At 39.2% G+C, this 20,680-nt stretch overlaps 1 protein-coding gene across 1 annotated transcript in view; it reads left to right on the top strand.

Annotated features, from left to right (window-relative positions):
* Positions 1-20,680, top strand: part of LOC138439876 (ceruloplasmin-like) — a 43,703-nt gene that overhangs the window by 702 nt on the left and 22,321 nt on the right. Inside the window, exons 2-12 of the mRNA XM_069589223.1 lie at positions 487-737; positions 2,372-2,584; positions 3,075-3,245; positions 4,529-4,771; positions 7,919-8,084; positions 11,473-11,603; positions 12,059-12,199; positions 12,475-12,686; positions 15,054-15,204; positions 16,112-16,324; positions 19,300-19,507. Of these exons, the coding sequence (XP_069445324.1) occupies positions 487-737; positions 2,372-2,584; positions 3,075-3,245; positions 4,529-4,771; positions 7,919-8,084; positions 11,473-11,603; positions 12,059-12,199; positions 12,475-12,686; positions 15,054-15,204; positions 16,112-16,324; positions 19,300-19,507 (2,100 nt within the window). The remainder of the gene's footprint in view (positions 1-486; positions 738-2,371; positions 2,585-3,074; positions 3,246-4,528; positions 4,772-7,918; positions 8,085-11,472; positions 11,604-12,058; positions 12,200-12,474; positions 12,687-15,053; positions 15,205-16,111; positions 16,325-19,299; positions 19,508-20,680) is intronic.

A 20,680-nucleotide genomic window follows, 5' to 3' on the forward strand; every position in this document is an offset into this window, starting at 1 on the left:
AGATTGTAAAATTGCAGCTCTCTGCTTGATTTTTCTGTTCAGATGATTGGGACAAAGAAATCTAAAGGTTATATGCGGGGTTCTGGTTCACTATCTTTGTCTGCCAAAATGCCCCCAATTCTACCAACAAATCCCTGAATCATGGAAATGTGTAAAGAATCTTAACTTGTAACATTGATCTAATGTTTGAGAACTAAAGTAACCTCAAAGTAGGGTCAGAAACCTTCCATACATGGTTCAGTGCAAATAATTTCTAAGTCATTTGAACCGAAAGGCCAGGCATATGACTTGATACATTTGCATTTCGTCTCTTCACCAGACTTTCCAGTCTTCTCCTTGCCTACTCATTCTAGATTTTTACCAGTGTCTGGGTTTTCTCTGCGAAATTAGACTGGAAAGATTCTTACTTCTAGTTTCAGTTGATTTGACATTGCTTTCGTTTCAGTAAAAATTTGTTAAAGTTCTTTCTTGTTTGTTTGTTTACAGAGAGTTTCAATCTGAAACATATCTCCAACCAAGCAAAGATAGGATAGGATCTGTCTATAAAAAGGCTTTGTATTTTGGGTACACGGATGATACATTTCAAACCACCGTTGAAAAACCATCCTGGTTGGGATTTATCGGTCCAATCATAAAAGCAGAGACTGGAGACCTCATTCATGTACATGTGAAAAATAATGCTTCCAGAATGTATAGTTTCCATCCTCATGGATTAACCTACACTAAAGATAATGAAGGTAAGTGAGTTCCTATTCCTTAGGTTCCTGAGTTTTTGTTAATGAAGAGTACAAACCTCAGGAAAAGCAAGGCAATTATGAACTAAAGGAGTAGTTTGGGTGAATACAGACTTTTACTTCAGATGTCTCTAATGTTTATATCCCAGATTGTTCTTCAGTTTCTCATTTGAAATGAATGAATGACAATCCCTCTCCCCCATTCAACTTCTGGGAAAGAAAACACACTTTTCTCTCATGTAAATAAATAAATACATAAGTTTGGAGGGTAGGAGACACTCATGAGCTAAGTGTTATGTTGGCAGAAATATTGTCCTGCCATTTCATATCCATGTCCTGTCATCTCATTTTCTAGTGAATGAGGGTTAGCCTCTTAGAAAACATCAGTGTCAGGTAAAGTCACTATTTTCCAGATAGTATCTTCTCTCTTAAACATCCACACTCACAGCTGCTTGATGGTGCTGGGAAAAGGAAGGGAAGAGAATGCTAACACAAAATAGGGTTGGTCTCAAAAGATGATAAAGGATGAGAGGTTGGTCATGCTTCAAAGTCTCCTATTGAATGAAGGAATGTTATCCATAGTTATTAGATTCCAGCCTCAAATGGTGGAGATCTGAGGCAAAATTCTAGGATAATAAAAACGAAAAGGGCAAGGCCCCAGATTCAGAACAAAGGTAGTAGCTCAGGGTAATGTCATCCATGCTGAAGACCACTTCCTGACATCAGTGAGCAGCTTGTAGGTAACATAGATGCTTTTTATTTTGTGTTGGGGCATAGCTGGTTAACGTGTTGTGATAGTTTTAGGTGAACAGCGAAAGGACTCAGCCATACGTATACATGTATCCATCCTCCCCTAAACTCCTCTCCCATCCAGGCTGCCACATAATGTTGAGCAGAGGTCCCTGTGCTATGCAGTACATCCTTGCTGGTGATCCACTTTAAATATAGCAGTGTATACAGTAACATGGATGCTCTTGATGCCCTCTGGAAGATGTAGCTCAGGTAAAGCCCTGTCATGGGGCTTCCCAGGTGGCTCAATGGTAAAGAATCTGCCTGCCAAGCAGGAGACATTGATCCCTGGGATTGGATCCCTGGGTTAGGAAGATCCCCTGGAGGAGGAAATGGCAACCCACTCCAGTATTCTTGCCTGAAAAATCCCATGGACAGAGGAGCCTGGCTGGCTGCAGTCCATGGGGTGGCAAAGAGTTGGACTTGACTGAGCGGCTAAACAACAACAGTGGCTTGGATGCTCTTGATACCCTCATTCCCAAATCTGATTTGCAATGACGATGATACAGAGTGCAACTCAGGAACTTTCTGTATCTAAGAACTACACAGATAGTATGTACACCATGAATAGTTGTGGAATCTATCGATAAAGGTGATGATAGTTTGTTCATATGCTGCCTGACTCCTTTTGATTTAAGTCTGGAAACTGGCCAAGCTGGGCATTCAGGTAGAAACCAACTAAGGGGAATCTAGGGAGACAGGAGGCAGGAGACAGGAAAGGGGAAACACACACTTTCCAAAAATACAAATTAACACACTTTCATGGCTTAATGCAGAAAGCATGAGTCACATTAAGAAAAATGTTGTCCACTGATTGCTGTGACCACAGCGCAAGTTCCATTTTCTAGGCGCTCTCTATCCAGACAACACTACGGGCCTGCAAAAGGAAGACGACCGTCTAGAGCCAGGGGCAGAATACACTTACAGGTGGTTTGTAGAAGAAAATCAGGGGCCTGGTCCCAATGACAGTAACTGCGTGACACGGATGTACCACTCCCATGTAGACACTCTAAAAGATGTGTCTTCAGGACTTCTCGGACCAATTCTGACTTGTAAAAGAGGTAACATTTAAAAAAATCTCACTGTAGCAAATAGAGCCAGCTCGGATGTGTGGGGTCTCCCTCACTCTCCTAGTGGAATTTTGCTAACAAACTCTTCCTGTCTTGACCTTGATTCTCCAGTCAGAAAAGTAACGTTGCCATTTCGCCTCTGAGCACCAGATGGCATTCTTGAGTCCAATGTCTCCATGCAAGTCCAATAGAGCAGGCTGGACACTATACAGTAGTCAAACCCAGAAATCTTCATCTTAGTCACCTTTACACAAAATTTCGCCACCTTTCTCCTATGGAGAAGTGTTGAACCCACAGGGTGAGGGGAAATAGGGAGAAGAGAAACTGCCTGTTCTTTGCATGCTTAGTTCCTTAGGGTTCTGTCTATGGAGGTGAAAGGTTTTCCTTTTATATTTTGAATATCAGAATCAGAATCACTAGTTTATTTCATAGCAAAAATAATTTTCGCAAAGAGTAAGTTTTGCCGTTCTTTTTGTTTTAGGAACCCTGGATGGAGATATGGAAAAATATATCGATGAGTATTTCATTCTGGTGTTTTCTATAACTGATGAAAACCATAGCTGGTATTTCGATGACAACATTCGTACATACACTGAAGCTGGTCAAGTTAATGCTAATGATCCTGACTTCAAGGAGAGCAATGTCATGCGCTGTAAGATTATGAAGAGATTTCTCATTCCTTATATCCTATAGTTCTAACTTCTATGACTTTATTTTGTGATTTCCTTTCATTTAAGTTTGCGTCAATGAGTTTCTGTTTCCCAGTTCTTCATTCTGGGTCTAGCAGGCTATGTTTCAAGGGGTCGCAAAGAGTCAGACACGAACATGCCATTTTTGCTGTGAAAGAAAGTGAAAGTGAAAGTCCCTCAATCATGTCAGACTCTTTGCGACCTCATGGACTATACAGTCCATGGAATTACTCCAGGCCAGAATACTGGAGTGTGTAGCCTTTCTTTTCTCCAGGGGATCTTCCCAATCCAAGGATGAACCCAGGTCTCCTCCATTGTGGGCAGTTTCTTTACCTGCTGAGCCACAAGAGAAGCCCAAGAATACTGGAGTAGGTAGCCTATCCCTTCTCCAACGGATCTTCCCGACCCAGGAATCCAACCGGGGTCTCCCACATTGCAGGCAGATTCCTTACCAACTGAGCTATCAGGGAAGCTCAGTGGTGCTATGAAGACATCTAGAAAATCCTGCTGGTTTCCAAAGTGTCATAGCAAGTGAAGTTAGATAGATGCTTTTTTTTTTTTTCCTAACATCTGATATTGATGAAAATAGATGATGACAACAGAGAGATGTGATTTTTTAAATATTCATTTGGCTGTGTCAGATCTCAGTTGCGGCAGGTGGGATCTTTTGTTGTGGTGCGCGGGGCTGGGGAGTTGTGGCACCAGGGTTTAGTTGCTTCATGGCCTGTGGGATCTTAGTTTCTGACCAGGGACCAAAGCCATGTCGCCTACATTGCAAGGTGGATTCTTAACCCCTGAACCACCGGGGACGTCCCCAAATATTTAATTTTAGGGTAATAAAATATTATGGAAGAACAAAGACATAACTGAGCAGATCTTCTATGGAAATGTGCTTCTACATAGAACTTTTCAGAAAGTTGCTCTTGTTATCTCAGACCCCCTCACCTTTGTCTCCTTTTTCCACAGACTTAGCTTCTTTCTATTCTTTTCCCCCTTTTCACTGCTTCCTACCTTGCAGCTTAGTTTTCTTCCTCTTGCCTTTAAATTTGTGTTGTCCTCAGTTTTAATCAGAGATAATGTTTATAGCCTCCTTTTGAAGGGAAACAAACCAAATCCTGTTGCAGATTTTGCATGAGAACAATGATGGCACTCCCAGATTTACGTGATAAGGAAATGCATAGAATATATACCATGTGGCCTTGAGGTAACATGCTTGCTCCATAGGCTAATTTACTTCTGCTTTCAGCAATAAATGGATACTTGTATGCAAATCTACCTGATCTCACCATGTGTGCAGAAGACAGGGTCATGTGGCATTTTATCAGCATGGGTACCCTGTTGGACATGCACCCCATCTACTTCCATGGACAAACTCTGATATCTCAGAATCATAGAAAAGACACCATCACCGTCTTCCCTGCCTCCATGCGTGATGCCTTCATGGTGGCCAAAGGTGTTGGAGAGTGGCTGCTGGACTGTCGGGTACACGGTAGGGATTTATTCCTTTTACATAATACAGGGTCAGGGGACTCTCAGGGTTATGACCCATAACAAACGCTAAATCTTCCAAATGGGGAAAGATGTCACCATCAGGCAGGTGACAGGATTGCCTTTTGGAAAGTCAGTAATACAGTCAGAACCAGAACTCAGGTCTCTGACACTTTTAACTTTATGGTAATAAACACTTTTAGTCATATAGGGATTATTTTTGTTGCTGTTTTTACCAAAAAAAAAAAAAAGGTATATATTTGTTAGCCAGTGAGCCTTACAAGAGCCTTGAGTATCTGACAGAGCACATATAATTACTCTTCTTTTTTAAATTGAGAAGACAACTTCTAAGAGGTTGAAACACTAATCCAAAACCCTGTGAGAGTCAGAAATTATATAGGCCCAAGTGTTATGTAAATTCTGAACCAACCCAGTAATGGTTTCCTGGTTTATTTCCCTCTTCAATCACACTTCATATTTAATGATAGAAAGGCCCATTATGAAATTACTGATCTTCTCTAGTCTTACATCTGACTAAACTCTACATGGAATCATGTAAATGTTTTGCATTATTTTTCAGTCAGAAAACACAATTGTTACTTGAACTAAAGAGTTTAACTTTTCTCCCTTTTTTACAAAAATGGGATTTACTTCTCTAATCAAAACCTTTCTTATTTCTAAGTCCAATACTTTGGTTAGCATTATACTTCAATTAATTATTTAAACAACTAAACAACATGTACTTATTGGGATTTCCTGTGTGCTGTGACCCTCCCTCCTAGGGTTGTGAGAAAAGGGAGACCCACACATGGCTATGGTAACTCAAGGACAGAAATTAATGATAATACGAAAGTTCTCACCTAGAAAGGAATGTTGTTTTAAAATATGTTTTAAAGGTTCAAATGTACACCAGACCTACTCCTCCTCTTGACCTCATTTACAGATGTTGCCTTTAAGCCAGGTCTTTCCTCTTCAGCTCTGCAGGAAAGATAGGGTCAACCCTGGACACAATGAAAAAACCTTGGCCTAGTGGACTACATAGCTTTTCCCTGTGTTTCTTCTCTTCCCATGGTGAAGTTTGGGGTGGTTTTTTGTCTGTTTGTTTTGGCTTTTTTGTGTTTGTTTGTTTTTGTTTTTTTGTTTGTTTTGTTTTTAGTAATTATAAGAATGCATGAATAGTCTTGCTGGAAAGAAAGGAAGAAAGCAAAGAGGAAGGAGTGGAGGGAGGGGAGAGTTTGGTGAAGGCAGCAGGCAGAAAGAGCGAAAGTCTAATGCGGTATATGAGAGCCACCTCTTAGGAGCTCCAGAGAGTTGAGACTTAAATAAAACAGGTGATAAACTTGTGGTAGCTTCAGATTTGGCCACAGGAAAGTGTTTGCACCACCCAAATTAGCACACACACACACACACACACACACACACACACAATCAGATTTAGCATTCATCTTTGGAGAAATAGTTTAAGAATGTGCCACTAGTCCAACCCTACCCCCACCAACATCCCAGTTCCCTCTCCAGTGAATAATCCCTGTAAGCCATCTGTGTTTACACAAATGTGTATTTGTGAACACTCACAAAGCTGTTTACTATGCATTTTCATACAATATACATGAACACTTAGAAATAAAAATGCACAGGTACTGTTTTAAATAAAGAGATCACACCCCATATAATAGGTTTTATTTAACTATTAATTTTAAAAAATAGGTTATTATTTGTATAAAATAGATTTTTCTATCTTCTGCTGCTTGCTTTCTTCACTCATCCTTATATCTCAAAATCTTTTCCATGACGTTCACTATACTTCTAAGTTACTCTTTTATTTTTTGTTTTATTTTTAAAATGTTTATCATATAGTTGCTGTATTACTTCCACTGTACAGCCAAGTGATTCAGCTGTACATATACATATACATATATGTATATACATATCCCCCCTTTTTTTGGATTCCCTTCCCATTTAGGTCACCACAGAGCACTGAGTAGAGTTCCCTGTGCTGTCTAGTAGGTTCTCACTAGTTATCTATTTTATACATAGTATCAATAGTGTATATATGTCAGTCGCAGTCTTCCAATACCTCCCTCTCCCCTCCTTCCCCACTCAGTCTCCACAGGTTTGTCTAGCTTACTTTTCTAAATAGCTGTATGGTTTTCTCTATTTGTTTGAGATGTAGCCTAATTTATTTAACCATCCAGCTATTGATAGATAGCTAAATTGCTTTCACTTTCTTGGTTCACTGTGTGTGTATGTGTGTGTTAGTCGCTCAGTCGTGTCCGACTCTTTGCGACCCCATGGACTATATAGCCCGCTAAGCTCCTCTGTCCATGGAATTCTGCAGGCAAGAATATGTCCATGGAATTCTCCAGGCAAGAATCTTTTCCATGACATTTCCAAAATAAAGCTACTCCTTTATTTTTTGTTTTATTTTTAATTTTTTTATTGTATAGTTTATTTACAATGTTGTGTTAGTTTTTACCGTACAGCAAAGTGATTCAGCTATACATATACATATATGTATATCCCCTCCCATTTAAGTCACTAACAGTGTTATAGCTAGCCACTTTTTATTTGTATCTTTTTATGTATGTGCAAATTTTTGTCTTGCCTAACCGAAAGAAATGAAAGTTTTTAATGGAAGTGTTCTTAATTTTAACAAAGGCTGCCTAATCACCTTCCAAAAAGTCTGTATGAATTTATACTCCCACCTTTGTTGCTCTTAAATCAAAACACAGGACTGATGCTCTAATGGAAACGTACCTGCCTTGGTTTTCTTCCTGCCTGCCAACTAGTTAATCTAGTAATTAATGGTAACAACTTCAGAACCATAAGGGAAGATACTTTTGATTAAACAGACTCAAATCCCTCTCAGTAGGCAGGCACCATATTCCTCAGGAGCTGGTCCAGTGCTGGTTATTAATCTCCACTAATATACACTCCTCAACACTCACTTTGGCATCCTGAGTCTTGTACTTGCTTCATACATTTCAGGATTTTAACAGATTCCGGAAATAAAATACCTCAAATTTCTCAAAAGAAAGGGAAGTTGCAATGTTGTTGGCTATAGTTTTAAATATATGTATATATATGGACTAAGAAAAATGTTTTAATGTTTTCATAACATTCTCTACTTGGATTTACTATTTTTCAGAGAGTATGCAGGCTTTCTTCAATGTAAGGGATTGCCAAAAATCTTCAGCAGACGTTACGGGGACACAAGTTGTTCATTATTACATTGCTGCTAAAGAAATTTTTTGGGACTATGCTCCATCTGGCATAAATTTCTTCAGTGGAAATAGTTTAACAGAAGCTGGAAGGTAATGATTCCGTGATGAAAATATTCATGGTTAAATAAAGATAATTGGACTTTTTCATAACCTAGCTATTCCTACAAGGACTTAAGCATTTTATAATAAAAAGATACTGATAAAATAAAGATGGGAAAATAATTATAACAATAATTGGAAAATATTCAGCCAAAGGATCATTGCCTCGGAAGCCACTGCAAAGAAAAACATACTTCTCATCTTTTTCTTAGCATTAAATTTTTAAATGGATTTGTTTATAATTATGAGATATTTAAAAAGGATGACCCAGAGGAATGGTATGGGGGTATGGGAGGGGAGTTTAGGATTGGGAACACGTGTACACCTGTGGTGGATTCATGTTGATGTATGGCAAAACCAATACAATATTGTAAAGTAAAAAATAAATAAATAATAATTTTAAAAAGAAAAAAAAGAAGACTGGAAAAATAACAGGTATAAGGGATTTGAGACACTTAACATAATAGATAAGGAAAAAAAGGATAGAAGAATTGCATCACTAGAGGTCAATGACTTGGGAAAGATCAAAGCTTCAAAAATTAAGGGTAGGAAGACTTAAATCTGTCCAACATATGTAACCTGTAGGTTATAATTATCACAAAACCTTAACATCAAGTACAAATAAACTATGACACTGTAAAAATAAATAAATAAAAAATAAAAACATAGTGAATTATGTTGTCAATAGCAATTTTACAAAAACTCAAAAATATTTCTCACATGTAATTTGTATTTTCCTGCTAAGATCTGAGGGTATAGTCAATCATTTCTTGTGTCATCCTTAAATCATATTATATATATATATATATATATATATTTACTCAATAACACTTAAGAATATATTACCAATTATTTCTTTGATAACCTAAAACTAAGACTAAAATACATCACTGTGGTATCAGCACTTAGAAGTGCACAAAAAGTTTTTCTATAGTCTGACTGCTAAATATATTTACCAACTTGAAGATTACAGGAGTTGTAATTCTTTTCATCTATTGAATGAAAGTTTTATGTCAGAAAATATCAAGTTCTATAACCACCAAAAAATAATATTCCCTATAGTATTTTTTTTTTAATTTACTCATAGAAAATTTAAGAAAACTGAGAATGTTCTAACAAATGAATATTTTCTTTTCTTACTTTAAAGCTCATCAACAAATTATTCAATCTGTGTAATGGAAATTTTGTGTTAATTATGAAAAGCCTATCAAAGCTTAGAACAAAAATTAGATTCAACTTTCATTTTATATTGACTAAAATAAGTATGAATGAATAGATTCTTTCAGCTCACACGATTCTCCTGGTTATGAAATTGATGCTGTCTCAGCATTGCAAGCCATTATTGCCTCCTAAAACACACTTGTCCTCATTTTATGTTATTACAATAGAATTAAAAAGTTAAGAATGACATCTCTTATCTCAGTACTCTAGCATCTCAGCACAGTTGTTTTAAAAGCAATGTTTATTACTACCTGCCTTAAAAAAAAATCAGTCTTAAGGTTTTTAAATTTTTATTCCAAAAGAAAAATGTATAGATAAACTAATAGGTAGTCTACAGACAGAGACTTGTATACATGTACAGACAAAAGACTGAAAAGATATCCATGGAATGTGTTGATAGTGCTTATAGAGAGATGGTAGAATTATGAGGATCTTAAATTTTTTGTTATATATATATATATATATTTATTTTCCAAATTCTCTACAATGAGCATGCATTGTTTTTATAAATACATTGCTATTGTTCAGCTTCTGTCATGTCTGACTCTTTGCAATACATGGACTGCAGTACACCAGGCTCCTCTGTCCTTCACTGTCTCCCAGAGTTTGTTCAAATTAAGGTCCATCGAGCTGGTGATGCCATACAACCACTCTCATCCTCTGTTGTCCCCTTCTCCCCCTGCCTTCAATCTTACCCTGCATCAGGGTCATTTCCAATGAGTCAGCTCTTAATATCAGATGGCCAAGTAGAGCTTCATCATCAATCCTTCCAATGAATATTCAGGGCTGATTTCCTTTAAGACTGAAGGGTTTGATCTCCTTGCAGTCCAAAAGTGAAAGTGAAAGTCGCTCAGTCGTGTCCAACCCTTTGTGACCCCATGGACTGTAGTCCATGGAATTCTCCAGGCCAGAATACTGAAGTGAGTAGCCTTTCCCTTCTCCAAGGGATCTTCCCAACCCAGGGATTGAACCCACGTCTCCCATGTTGCAGGCAGATTCTTTACCAGCTGAGCCACAAAGCTCTAAAAAGTCTTTCAAGCACCATGATTTGAAAGCATCAATTCTTTTGTGCTCAGCCTTCTTTAGTCCAACTCTCACATCCATATATGACTACTGGAAAAACCATAGCTTTGACTATATGGACCTGCATCGACAAAGCAATGTCTCTGCTTTTTAATATGCTGTCTAGGTGTGTCATAGCTTTCTTTCCAAGGAGCAAGCGTCTTTTAATTTCATGGCTGTAGTCACCATCCGTAGTGATTTGGGAGCCCAAGAAGAGAAAATCTGTCACTGCTTCCATTTCTTTCCCCTTCTATTTGCCATGAAGTGATGCCATGATCTTAGTTTTTGAATGTTGAGTTTTAAGCCAGCTTTTTCACTCTCCTCTTTCACCCTGATCAAGAGGCTTTTTAGTTCCTCTTCACTTCCTGCCATTAGAGTGGTATCATCTACATATCAGAGGCTGTTGATATTTCTCCTAGCAATCTTGATACCAGCTTGTGATTCATCCAGCCTGGCATTTCACATGATGTAATCTGCGTAGAAGTTAAACAAGAAGGGTGACAATATACAGCCTTGACATACTTCTTTCCCAATTTTGAACCAGTCAGTTGTTCCATGTATGGTTCTAACTGTTGTTTCTTGACATGCATACAGGTTTCTCAGGAGCCAAATAAGATGGTCTAGTACTCACATCTCTTTAAGAATTTTCCAGTTTGTTGTGATCCACACAGTCAAAGGTATTAGAGTAGTCAATGAAGCAGATGTTTTTCTGGAATTCTCTTGCTTTCTCTATTATCCAACTAATGTTGGCAATTTGATCTCTGGCTCCTCTGCCTCTTTAAACCCCAGCTTGTACATCTGGAAGTTCTCAATTCAGGTACTACTGAAACCTAGCTTGAAGGATTTTGAGCATAACCTTGCTAGCATGTGGAATGAGTGCAAATATAATGGTAATTTGAACATGCTTTGGCATTGTCCTTTTTTGAGATTGGAACAAAAACACCTTTGCCTGTCCTGTGGCCACTGCTGAGTTTTCCACAAATAGATTACAAGTACTAGATTACAAGTACCTTGAAACAGAAGGATGTAGGTTCTTGCTTTCTTTTCACATAGTCATTGTAAATTTAAAAGTTCTGTTTCTACTTTCTCTGAACAGTGAATCCCACTTCTATTTTGAACAAGGCCCAACCAGAATTGGAGGAACTTACAAAAAACTAGTTTACTTTGAATACACGGATGCGTCCTTCCAAACCCAGAAGGCAAAAGCAACACACCTTGGACTCCTTGGTAAAATTATTTCATAGCTTGTGGGGTTATAAACACAATTTACACATATTCTGTGCCATCAAAAGAGTACTCACCAACTCACAGTTTTGGGGATTCTCTGGTGGTTCAAATGGTAAAGAGCCTGCCTGCAATGTGGAAGACCAGTATCAATCCCTGGGTTGGTAAGATCCCCTGGAGAAGGAAATGGCCACCTACTCCCATATTCCTGCCTGGAGAGTCCCATGGACAGAGGAGTCTGGTGGGATTCATCCAATTTGAAACTACATTTTTTTTTGTCCCTGCAAATCCATGAGAGTTTCTAAGATACTGAATCACCTAGACTTCTTTTCACTGGACACACTCTGGTCCATGGCATCATCCCTTTAATTTGTTCCTAGAAGAACCTCACCCAGGTAACACAGCCTGAATGACACTTATGAACACCAAGAACAACTCCTAACTCTGTTGGTTTCCAGGCCCTGTCATTAAGGCAGAAGTGGGGCAGATCATTCAGGTCACTTTCTGTAACAATGCTTCCCTGCCGCTCAGCATTCATCCCCATGGATTGCTTTACAACAAGAACAACGAGGGCTCCTTCTACAGAACACCAGGAGGAGGCAAGTACCACAGCTCAACCCAGGCACAAGCAAGGCCAACAGCAATACAGTGTGAGCAAGAAAATCAGACTCCTCCTAAAATCCTTGGGCAGCCTACTTTTCACATCATCACAAATCTGTGTACTCACGGTGGCAGAGGGGGTCCTTTGGCCCTGTTCAGCTGTCACCCAAGGTACCCCAGTGTGAGCAGGACACAGTTCTTGATCTCAGAGATCTCACAGGCTAGGGTACTTTGGGTCCTAGGTCTTATTTCACAAATATTTCTTTCTTACTAGGTACCCCGTCACCCTCCTCGCATGTAAATCCTGGTGCAACATTCGTTTATACATGGGAAGTTCCAACAGATGTGGGACCCACTTCCACAGACCCCAACTGCCTGACCTGGTCATACTTCTCCTCAGTAGATTTTAAAACAGACATCAACAGCGGCCTTATAGGGCCTCTTCTCGTGTGCAGAAATGGAAGTCTTGGAGAGGATGGCAAACAGGTTAAGTGATGGGACCTATGTCCTGGTATGCTTGGTGAGAGGTTGCCTGAAACATCTTCAGAGGAAAGGCAGTGTGCAGTGGGCACCTTCAACTTCTGTGTACCTGTGTCTCTCAGTTTTACTCTGTCCTCAGCTTCAGACCTGTGTCTTCTCATGCCCAGTGAACTCTGGGCATGTTTCAGACACTTTTAATTCTGCTGGACTGTTCTGCTACTTTTTTAAGATTTTTTTTTTTAAATGTGGACCATTTTAAAAGTCTTTATTGAATTTCTTGCAGTATTGCTCCTGGTTTTTTATGTTTTGGTGTTCCAGCCACGAGGCATGTGGGATCTCAGTTCCCCTACCAAGGATCAAAACCACATCCCCTGAATTGGAAGGCAAAGTACCAACCACTGGACCACCAGAGAAGTCCCCACTTGACTGTTTCAACTCTTCGTCTGCCTCTAGACAGCCACTGCCTGTCCCACCCTTCTCTGAGTCATCTCTTTTTCCTCCATCCTGTCTCTTAGAGAAGGACACCACCAAGCCCAGGACTTTGATCAACAACTCCTTGTTTCTCCCCTCCAGCAGAAATCTACAGAGTTGGTCACCAGCTCTCTGATCCCATTGCCTTATTTGAGGCAGCATCATCTCTTTCTGAATTCCTGTAACCTCCTAACTCCTATCCCTGCTTCCATTCTGTTTCAGTATAGCTCCACATTCCTCCCTTTCTAATCAGATTATAGCACTCTCGACCCTAAAAATCACCCTACAGTCTGTTGGCTCAGAAGGCAACATATCAGACCCCATGGATCCTTCCAGATCCATGCTCCCCCCGCCCCCTCCCCATCCCCCCCCCCCCCCCCCCCCCCCCCCCGCACACTCCATTCTGGTCTTACTGCAAAGTTAGCCTGTTAGTCCTGAGTAAGGATGGCTAGTTCACATCTTTTTTATTTTGCCCTTCTTCTCTCTGTCTGGAACAGACTTTCCTCACTGTTTTACCTGCTAAAAGGGGAGAATTTTTAATAAAAACTCAGACTGAGTGTCCCTTCATTTTCTTCAAACAATATTCCCAAACTAAAGTTAGTTCAAGTTCCTGCAGGTTATTGTGGTTCCGTCTGTAGATTTCTGTCAGAGCACTTCTGCTCAAGTCACTTCAGTCCTGTCTGACTCTTTGGACCTGTCTGACCCCATGGACCGTAGCCCGCCAGGTTCTTCTGTCCCATGGGATTTTTCAGGCAAGAATACTGGCATGGATTGCCATTTCCTTCTCCAGGGGATTTTCCTGACCACGGGATTGAAACTGTGTCTCCTGTATTGGCAGGCAGATTCTTTATCACTGAGCCACCTGGGAAGCCCTGTTAAAGCACTTCCTCAGGCAGTTATTTTTACTGGCCTGTCTCTCCCAATAGACTCTAAGTGCCTTGAAACCACAGATTGGTTTTTATTAAATTTTTGGTAACAAACCCACTCCTTCTGTGGCATGTAGTAGGTGCTCAATAAATGCTTAATGAGTGAATTTCCCTTGTTTTCACTCACAAGTGAAGTAATAGCCAAGTTCTTTTGTAATTCATGTGTTGGAAAGCCTTATAAGGGCTTCCCAGCTGGCTCAGTTGATAAAGAATCCTCTTGTGATACAGGAGACACAGGTTTGATCCCTGGGTTGGGAAGATCCCCCTGAAGAAGGAAATAGCAACCCATTCCAGCATTTCTGCCTGGGAAATCCTATGGACAGAGCAACCTGGTGGGCAACAGTCTGTGAGGTCACAAAACAGTCAAACACAATTGAGCAACTAAAGAACAACAACAAAAAAGCCTTATAAATCCCCAGTGTAAACATGTAAAATTGTATATTTTATTTTAAAATATGGCTATGTATTTATAGTCATCTATATAATGAAAATCATATAGCCTTATAATTTTTACAGTACATATAATTTTTCTACTTTATCCAAAAATATAAATATATACATATATTTCTTCATAAATCCTAAAATACAGACTTTCTAGAATCGAAAACATTTTATGTAACTTACTTTTTACAAAGCTTCCAAGAGAAGCCACTATAAACATCTGTGATTATAGTGTTTAGTTTTATGAAGTTAAGATAGAGGGGGTCCCTAGAGTAAGAGCTTTACATGAAAACAGTGGTAGAGATTTCTCCCAACTTCTTAGTTCTGTGATAAATCTATTCACTGGGATTCATACATTTGTATAAAAAGTCCATAAGTGGGGAAGTTAATTGATCAGTTTTTCCAAGAACATAAAAATCCCATTGCATGGGAAATCCTATACGAGGGCCAACCATTTGAATATGTACTATGTACTACTTTGAATATGTACTATGCATATTTTGTGTCTGTTTATTTTTTCTATTTTCATCCACAGAAAGGAATAGACAAAGAATTTTACCTACTTGCTGCAATATTTGATGAAAATCGAAGTTATCTCTTAGATAAAAATATCAGGATATTTACCACAGAGCCTGAAAATGTGGATACAGAGGATCCAAACTTCCAAGAGTCTAACAAGATGTACTGTAAGAGAACACTTAACTTAAAAGATAAATGTATTAAGCAGTTTAATTTCACTAGGCCTAAAGAATTACAGATTTTTTTAAGAGAAACATATTTTCCCCTCAATTGTTGGCTACTATGTTTCATGTTTTCTTTAAACATAATTTCCCAATAAAAATAGAGCTTACTAGGGTGATTACGGAGAAGGCGATGGCACCCAACTCCAGTACTCTTTCCTGGAAAATCCTATGGACGGAGGAGCCTGGTTGGCTGCAGTCCATGGGGTCACGAAGAGTCAGACACGACTGAGTGACTTCAGTTTCACTTTTCACTTTCATGCATTGGAGAAGGAAATGGCAGCCCACTCCAATGTTCTTGCCTGGAGAATCCCAGGGACGGGGGAGCCTGGTGGGTTGCCATCTATGGGGTCGCACAGACTCGGACATGACTGAAGTGACTTAGCAGCAGCAGCGGTAGCAGGGTGATTATGTTACATTCTATCAAATGTTTACCAATGCCTTTTTGGTGCAATACATTATTTTAGCTATTGCTAAATATGATACAGAAAAGTCACATATTTCTCTATTGCCAAAGTAATGGAGTGGATAGGTAGGGTGTTTGTTGAGTTGGTTGGTTGGTTTCTGAAGACTTTAAAGTGTGGTGGGAAAAAAGAATGATCTAGAATGTGGAGACTTGGTCTAGAATCTGGAGACTTGGACTCTGGTCTCAACAGTTTCATTCATTAGCTTCATGACACTGAACAAGACTCTCTGACCTTAGTTTCATCAAATCTAAAAAGAAGGGGTTGGCTTGGGTAATCTTGATATCTTACATGAATGAACTGCTTAATGGATAGTCCTTGGTTGAGTCCAAGAGATGTCAAGTACCAATAAATTAAACAATCTTTTCTTTGTCACAAATGTCTTGCAGCGATAAATGGATACATGTATGGAAATCTGCCTGGACTAGATATGTGCTTAGGAGACAATGTTTCATGGCATGTTCTTAGTGTGGGATCAAGTCAAGACTTTCATGGGATATATTTCTCAGGAAATACCTTCACTTCCTTAGGATCAAGGGATGACACCATATCTGTGACTCCCCATATCTCCCAAACACTTCTTATGACACCTGATTCCATAGGTAAGTTGTGGATCTTCTCCATCAGCCTGAAATATGCCCAAACTATGAAAAAGCAATGTCTTCATATGCACTGAATATTGTTTGTACGGGGAAAAAGGAAGTTATCCAAATAATGTTTTAAAATACTTTTGCCCTGCTCCATTTAATTTATAGGAGTGCAAGTGTATCATTTTCCTGTACACAAAAATCCTTTCAGCCCTTTCCATCTTTCTCTTCCCAGGTATTAGGCTCTAAATCAATCCATACTTTTCAAAAGCAGTGAGGCTGCTCTGAAGCATTTTAATTTGCTTTCATTCTATTATCTGCTGCATTTCTTACTCTTCTGTCCATTTGTTTCCCAGGTCTTCCTCCTTCATCAACCTTACCCTTCTCTTTTTCGCCTTCCTCTCTTATCCCTCTCCTTGCTAGTTTTGCTCCCTTGGGAAATATTTCTTACTTCAATGAGGTTGACTATTTCTAGCAGTTTTTTAAAGGCACCTTGTATCAGAAAATTGTTAAGGGAATCAGAGGAGCCTCCCCTCTCCTCTGAATCTAGTACCCTCATTTATAAAACAGGGATTGTAATAATTTACAATCCATAAAAAGCAATAAACACAATCATATGAGATAGATGCAGTGTAGTAAAGGGCCTGGTATATGTTAGATTTAAAATTTTAATATTTTCTTTCATCTCACAGATATACCTTAACAAAACATAAAATAAGCAAACAAAACTCTCTTTGGTCAAAAAGTACTAACACCAGTTGAATACTGGCTATACAATAAACAAGTGAAAGTGAAAGTCGCTCAGTCGTGTCTGACTCTTTGCGACCCTATGGGCTATACTATACAGTCCATGGAATTCTCCAGGCCAGAATACTGGAGTGGGTAGCCTTTCCCTTCTCCAGGGGATCTTCCCAACCCAGGGATCAAACCCAGGTCTCCTGCATTGCAGGCTGATTTTTTACCAGCTGAGCCACAAGGGAAGCCCAAGAATACTGGAATGGGTAAACTATCCCTTCTCCAGTGGATCTTCCCGACCCAGGAATCAAACAGGGGTCTCCCGCATTGCAGGTGGATTCTTTACCAACTGAGCTATGCAGGAAGCACTACAATAAACAAATTACTCTAAAAATACCATGGATTTGTATCTTAACTTTTTGTGATATCACAAATTCATCTGACTACATACTTACATATTTTTTTTATTCTACATTCCAAACAAATAGTGCTGGTGATTATGAGTAATCAGAAGATTACTCAGCCATTTTTTTAAAAAAGAAATATTGCCATTTGCAGCAACAATGATGGACTTTATTGTACTAAGTGAAGTAAGTCAGACAGAGAAAGACAAATATCATGTGATATCACTTATACTTGGAATCTAAAAAAATGTTATAAGTGAACTTCTTTACAAAATAGAAGTAGACTCATAGACATAGAAAACAAACTTATGTCTATCAAAGAGGAAAGGGGCATAAATACACAGTACTATGTATAAATAGATTAATAACAAGGACCTACTTACAGCACAGGGAACTATATGCAATATCTTATAATAACCTATAATGGAAAAGATTCTGAAATATATATATATATACATATAACTGAATCACTTTATTGTATGGAAGAAACATTGCAAATCAACTACACTTTAAAAAATAATATTTTAAAAAGATTATCCAAAAAGAAGTAATCACAAGAAAAAAAGAAAAGTCTTTCTTCACCACTTTCTCTTCTCTGCTATACTCACTCACCTAGTGGCAAGTTATCACCCATTCCCTTCCCACGTCTTCCTCTCCTTTCCCCTGTAGATGTTTCCCTGGTCTTAAAAAAAAAAAAAAAAAGTAGTCTGCTTTTCTTCCTCTTTCCTAAACAGTATCCACCACAGTAAATGCATGGCAGTGTCACGATAAGTAACAATAACCACAGAAATACATACAGAGCTGAAAGAGAATGCTAGTGTCGATGAAGGTGATATCAATATTAATAGAAACAAAGTCAGAACATGAAGGGCATAAAATTACCAAAATAAAAGACAGCTGGAATGTAGGTGGAATTTTCTGGCCTGATCCATGCTGGAGTTGTTGTTGCGGTGATTTGTTTTCATGTGGTCACTGTTTGGGGTTCTTATTAGTAACATATTATTCTGATTTCCTTCAACTTCCTTTCACTACCTCCACACTACCCCTCTGCTCCAACCATCATCATCCCTTGTGGGTTATTGTAATAGCCTTCTAACAAGTCTCCTTCCTTCCTCCCTTGCCCTCTCTGGTCTATTCTCAGCACAACTGCCAGAATGTTCTTATGTCACTCATAGACTCAGAGTTAAAGCTACAGATTTTTCAATGGCCCACAAGGGCCTGTGTGACTTTGTCCTCCATTCCTCACCAATCCTGTTTCCTAGTACCCTCAGCCTTGCTCATTCTATTCCAGACCCCCAGGCTTCTTAGATGGCCTTCAAACACACCAAGCAGACCCTCAGGCAGGGAATTTTGCTATCTATTTCCTCTTGCTGGATTGCCCTTCCTCTGGATCCACCATCTATCTCTTATGAATCTGCCCAAATGTTACTCACCCATCAAGGCCTACCCTGACCATCCTATAAAATATTGTTCATTGCCCTCTCTCTCCACACATTCATCCAGAATTCTCAATACTCCTTACACTGTCCTGCATTTTCCTTAATCCATAGCACTTATCACCTTCCAACCCACATCAGCTTTACTTACTATGTTGGTTGTCTGTCTCTACAACACCCTGCAATATAAACCCCAAGGGCAAGAATGTTTACCTATTTTATTCATTAATGTTTCCCAAGTGCCAAGAAATGTGCCTGGCATAAAGAAGATACTAAATAAATAATTGTCAAATTAGTGGAAGAATGAATGAACTACCTTATATTATTTCTATGAGGGATTTATATCTTATAGATGATTTAGAGAAAAGAAATCTGAATGCAATGCCTTAAGTATTCTTTTCTTATTCCCCCCTAGGCATTTTTGATGTGGTTTGTATAACCTCAGAGCACTATATTGGAGGCATGAAACATAAATACCAAGTGAGGGAGTGTTCAGAGCCAAACCCGGATCAAACACAGTACCAGGAGGCGAAGGTTATTTATATCGCAGCTGAGGAAATTGTGTGGGATTATTCTCCTAGCAGGGAGTGGGAGAGAGAACTGCATCGTCTCCAAGGACAGAAGTATGGCAGTGACTTCCATCTCTAATTGGGCAGGGTTTATTCTGTAGTCCTCCACCCTTTCCTTTCAGTCGTGTGTGTGTGTGTGTGTGTGTGGTGTGTATTTATTTGTGTGCGGTATGTGTGTGGCATGTGTAGTTTAGGCCACATTTAATGACAAACAACTTCAAAATGTGTGTGTGATGTCTTCAGTTATAAATACTTCTAATCTTTCCCAATATTAACATAACTTAATTCTTCTTTGCTGTTTCTGCTTGTCTCTCTTTTCATTTCTTGTCTTCTCTCTTCCTTGTGTGTTTTACTATCCAATCTCACCACTTTAAGGTATAATAAGTATAATTTCAGCTACATTTGACATTTGGAATCAGTCAGAATTTTTTTGTCTTCATTTGTTTCCGGCTATTGCTATTCTTCTTTGAACCTCAAATTGAAGACACTAATTTTTCTTTCGGTGTAAAATTTGATATCCTTCTCTGATTTTTCTCTCTTACTATTTATTCATTTGATCAAAACTGATTTTTATCCTAAAAACATGTTTTAAGGTACAGGATGAATATCCAACAATCTTACCGAAATAAATATATATATATATATATTTTAATGAAATGAATTTCTAAGGTAAAATAGAGTCTCAGTCAGTCAGTTCAGTTGCTCAGTCGTGTCCGACTCTTTGTGACCCCATGAATCGCAGCACGTCAGGCCTCCCCGTCCATCACCAACTCCTAGAGTTCACCCAGACTCATGTCCACTGAGTCGGTGATGCCATCCAACCATCTCATCCTCTGTCATCCCCTTCTCCTCCTGCCCCTAATCCCTCCCAGCATCAGGGTCTTTTCTAATGAGTCAACTCTTCGCATGAGGTGGCCCAAGTACTGGAGTTTCAGCTTCAACATCAGTCCTTCCAAAGAACACCCAGGACTGATCTCCTTTAGGATGGACTGGTTGGATCTCCTTGCAGTCCAAGGGATTCTCAAGAGTCTTCTCCAACACCACAGTTCAAAAGCATCAATTCTTCGGCACTCAGCCTTCTTCAGAGTCCAACTCTCACATCCATACATGACCACTGGAAAAACCATAGCCTTGACTAGATGGATCTTTGTTGGCAAAGTAACGCCTCTGCTCGTCCATGGGGTCGCACAGAGTCAGACACGACTGAAGTGACTTAGCAGCAGCAGG

The sequence above is a fragment of the Ovis canadensis genome, chromosome 1, assembly GCF_042477335.2.
Source record: "Ovis canadensis isolate MfBH-ARS-UI-01 breed Bighorn chromosome 1, ARS-UI_OviCan_v2, whole genome shotgun sequence".
Lineage (NCBI taxonomy): Eukaryota > Metazoa > Chordata > Mammalia > Artiodactyla > Bovidae > Ovis > Ovis canadensis.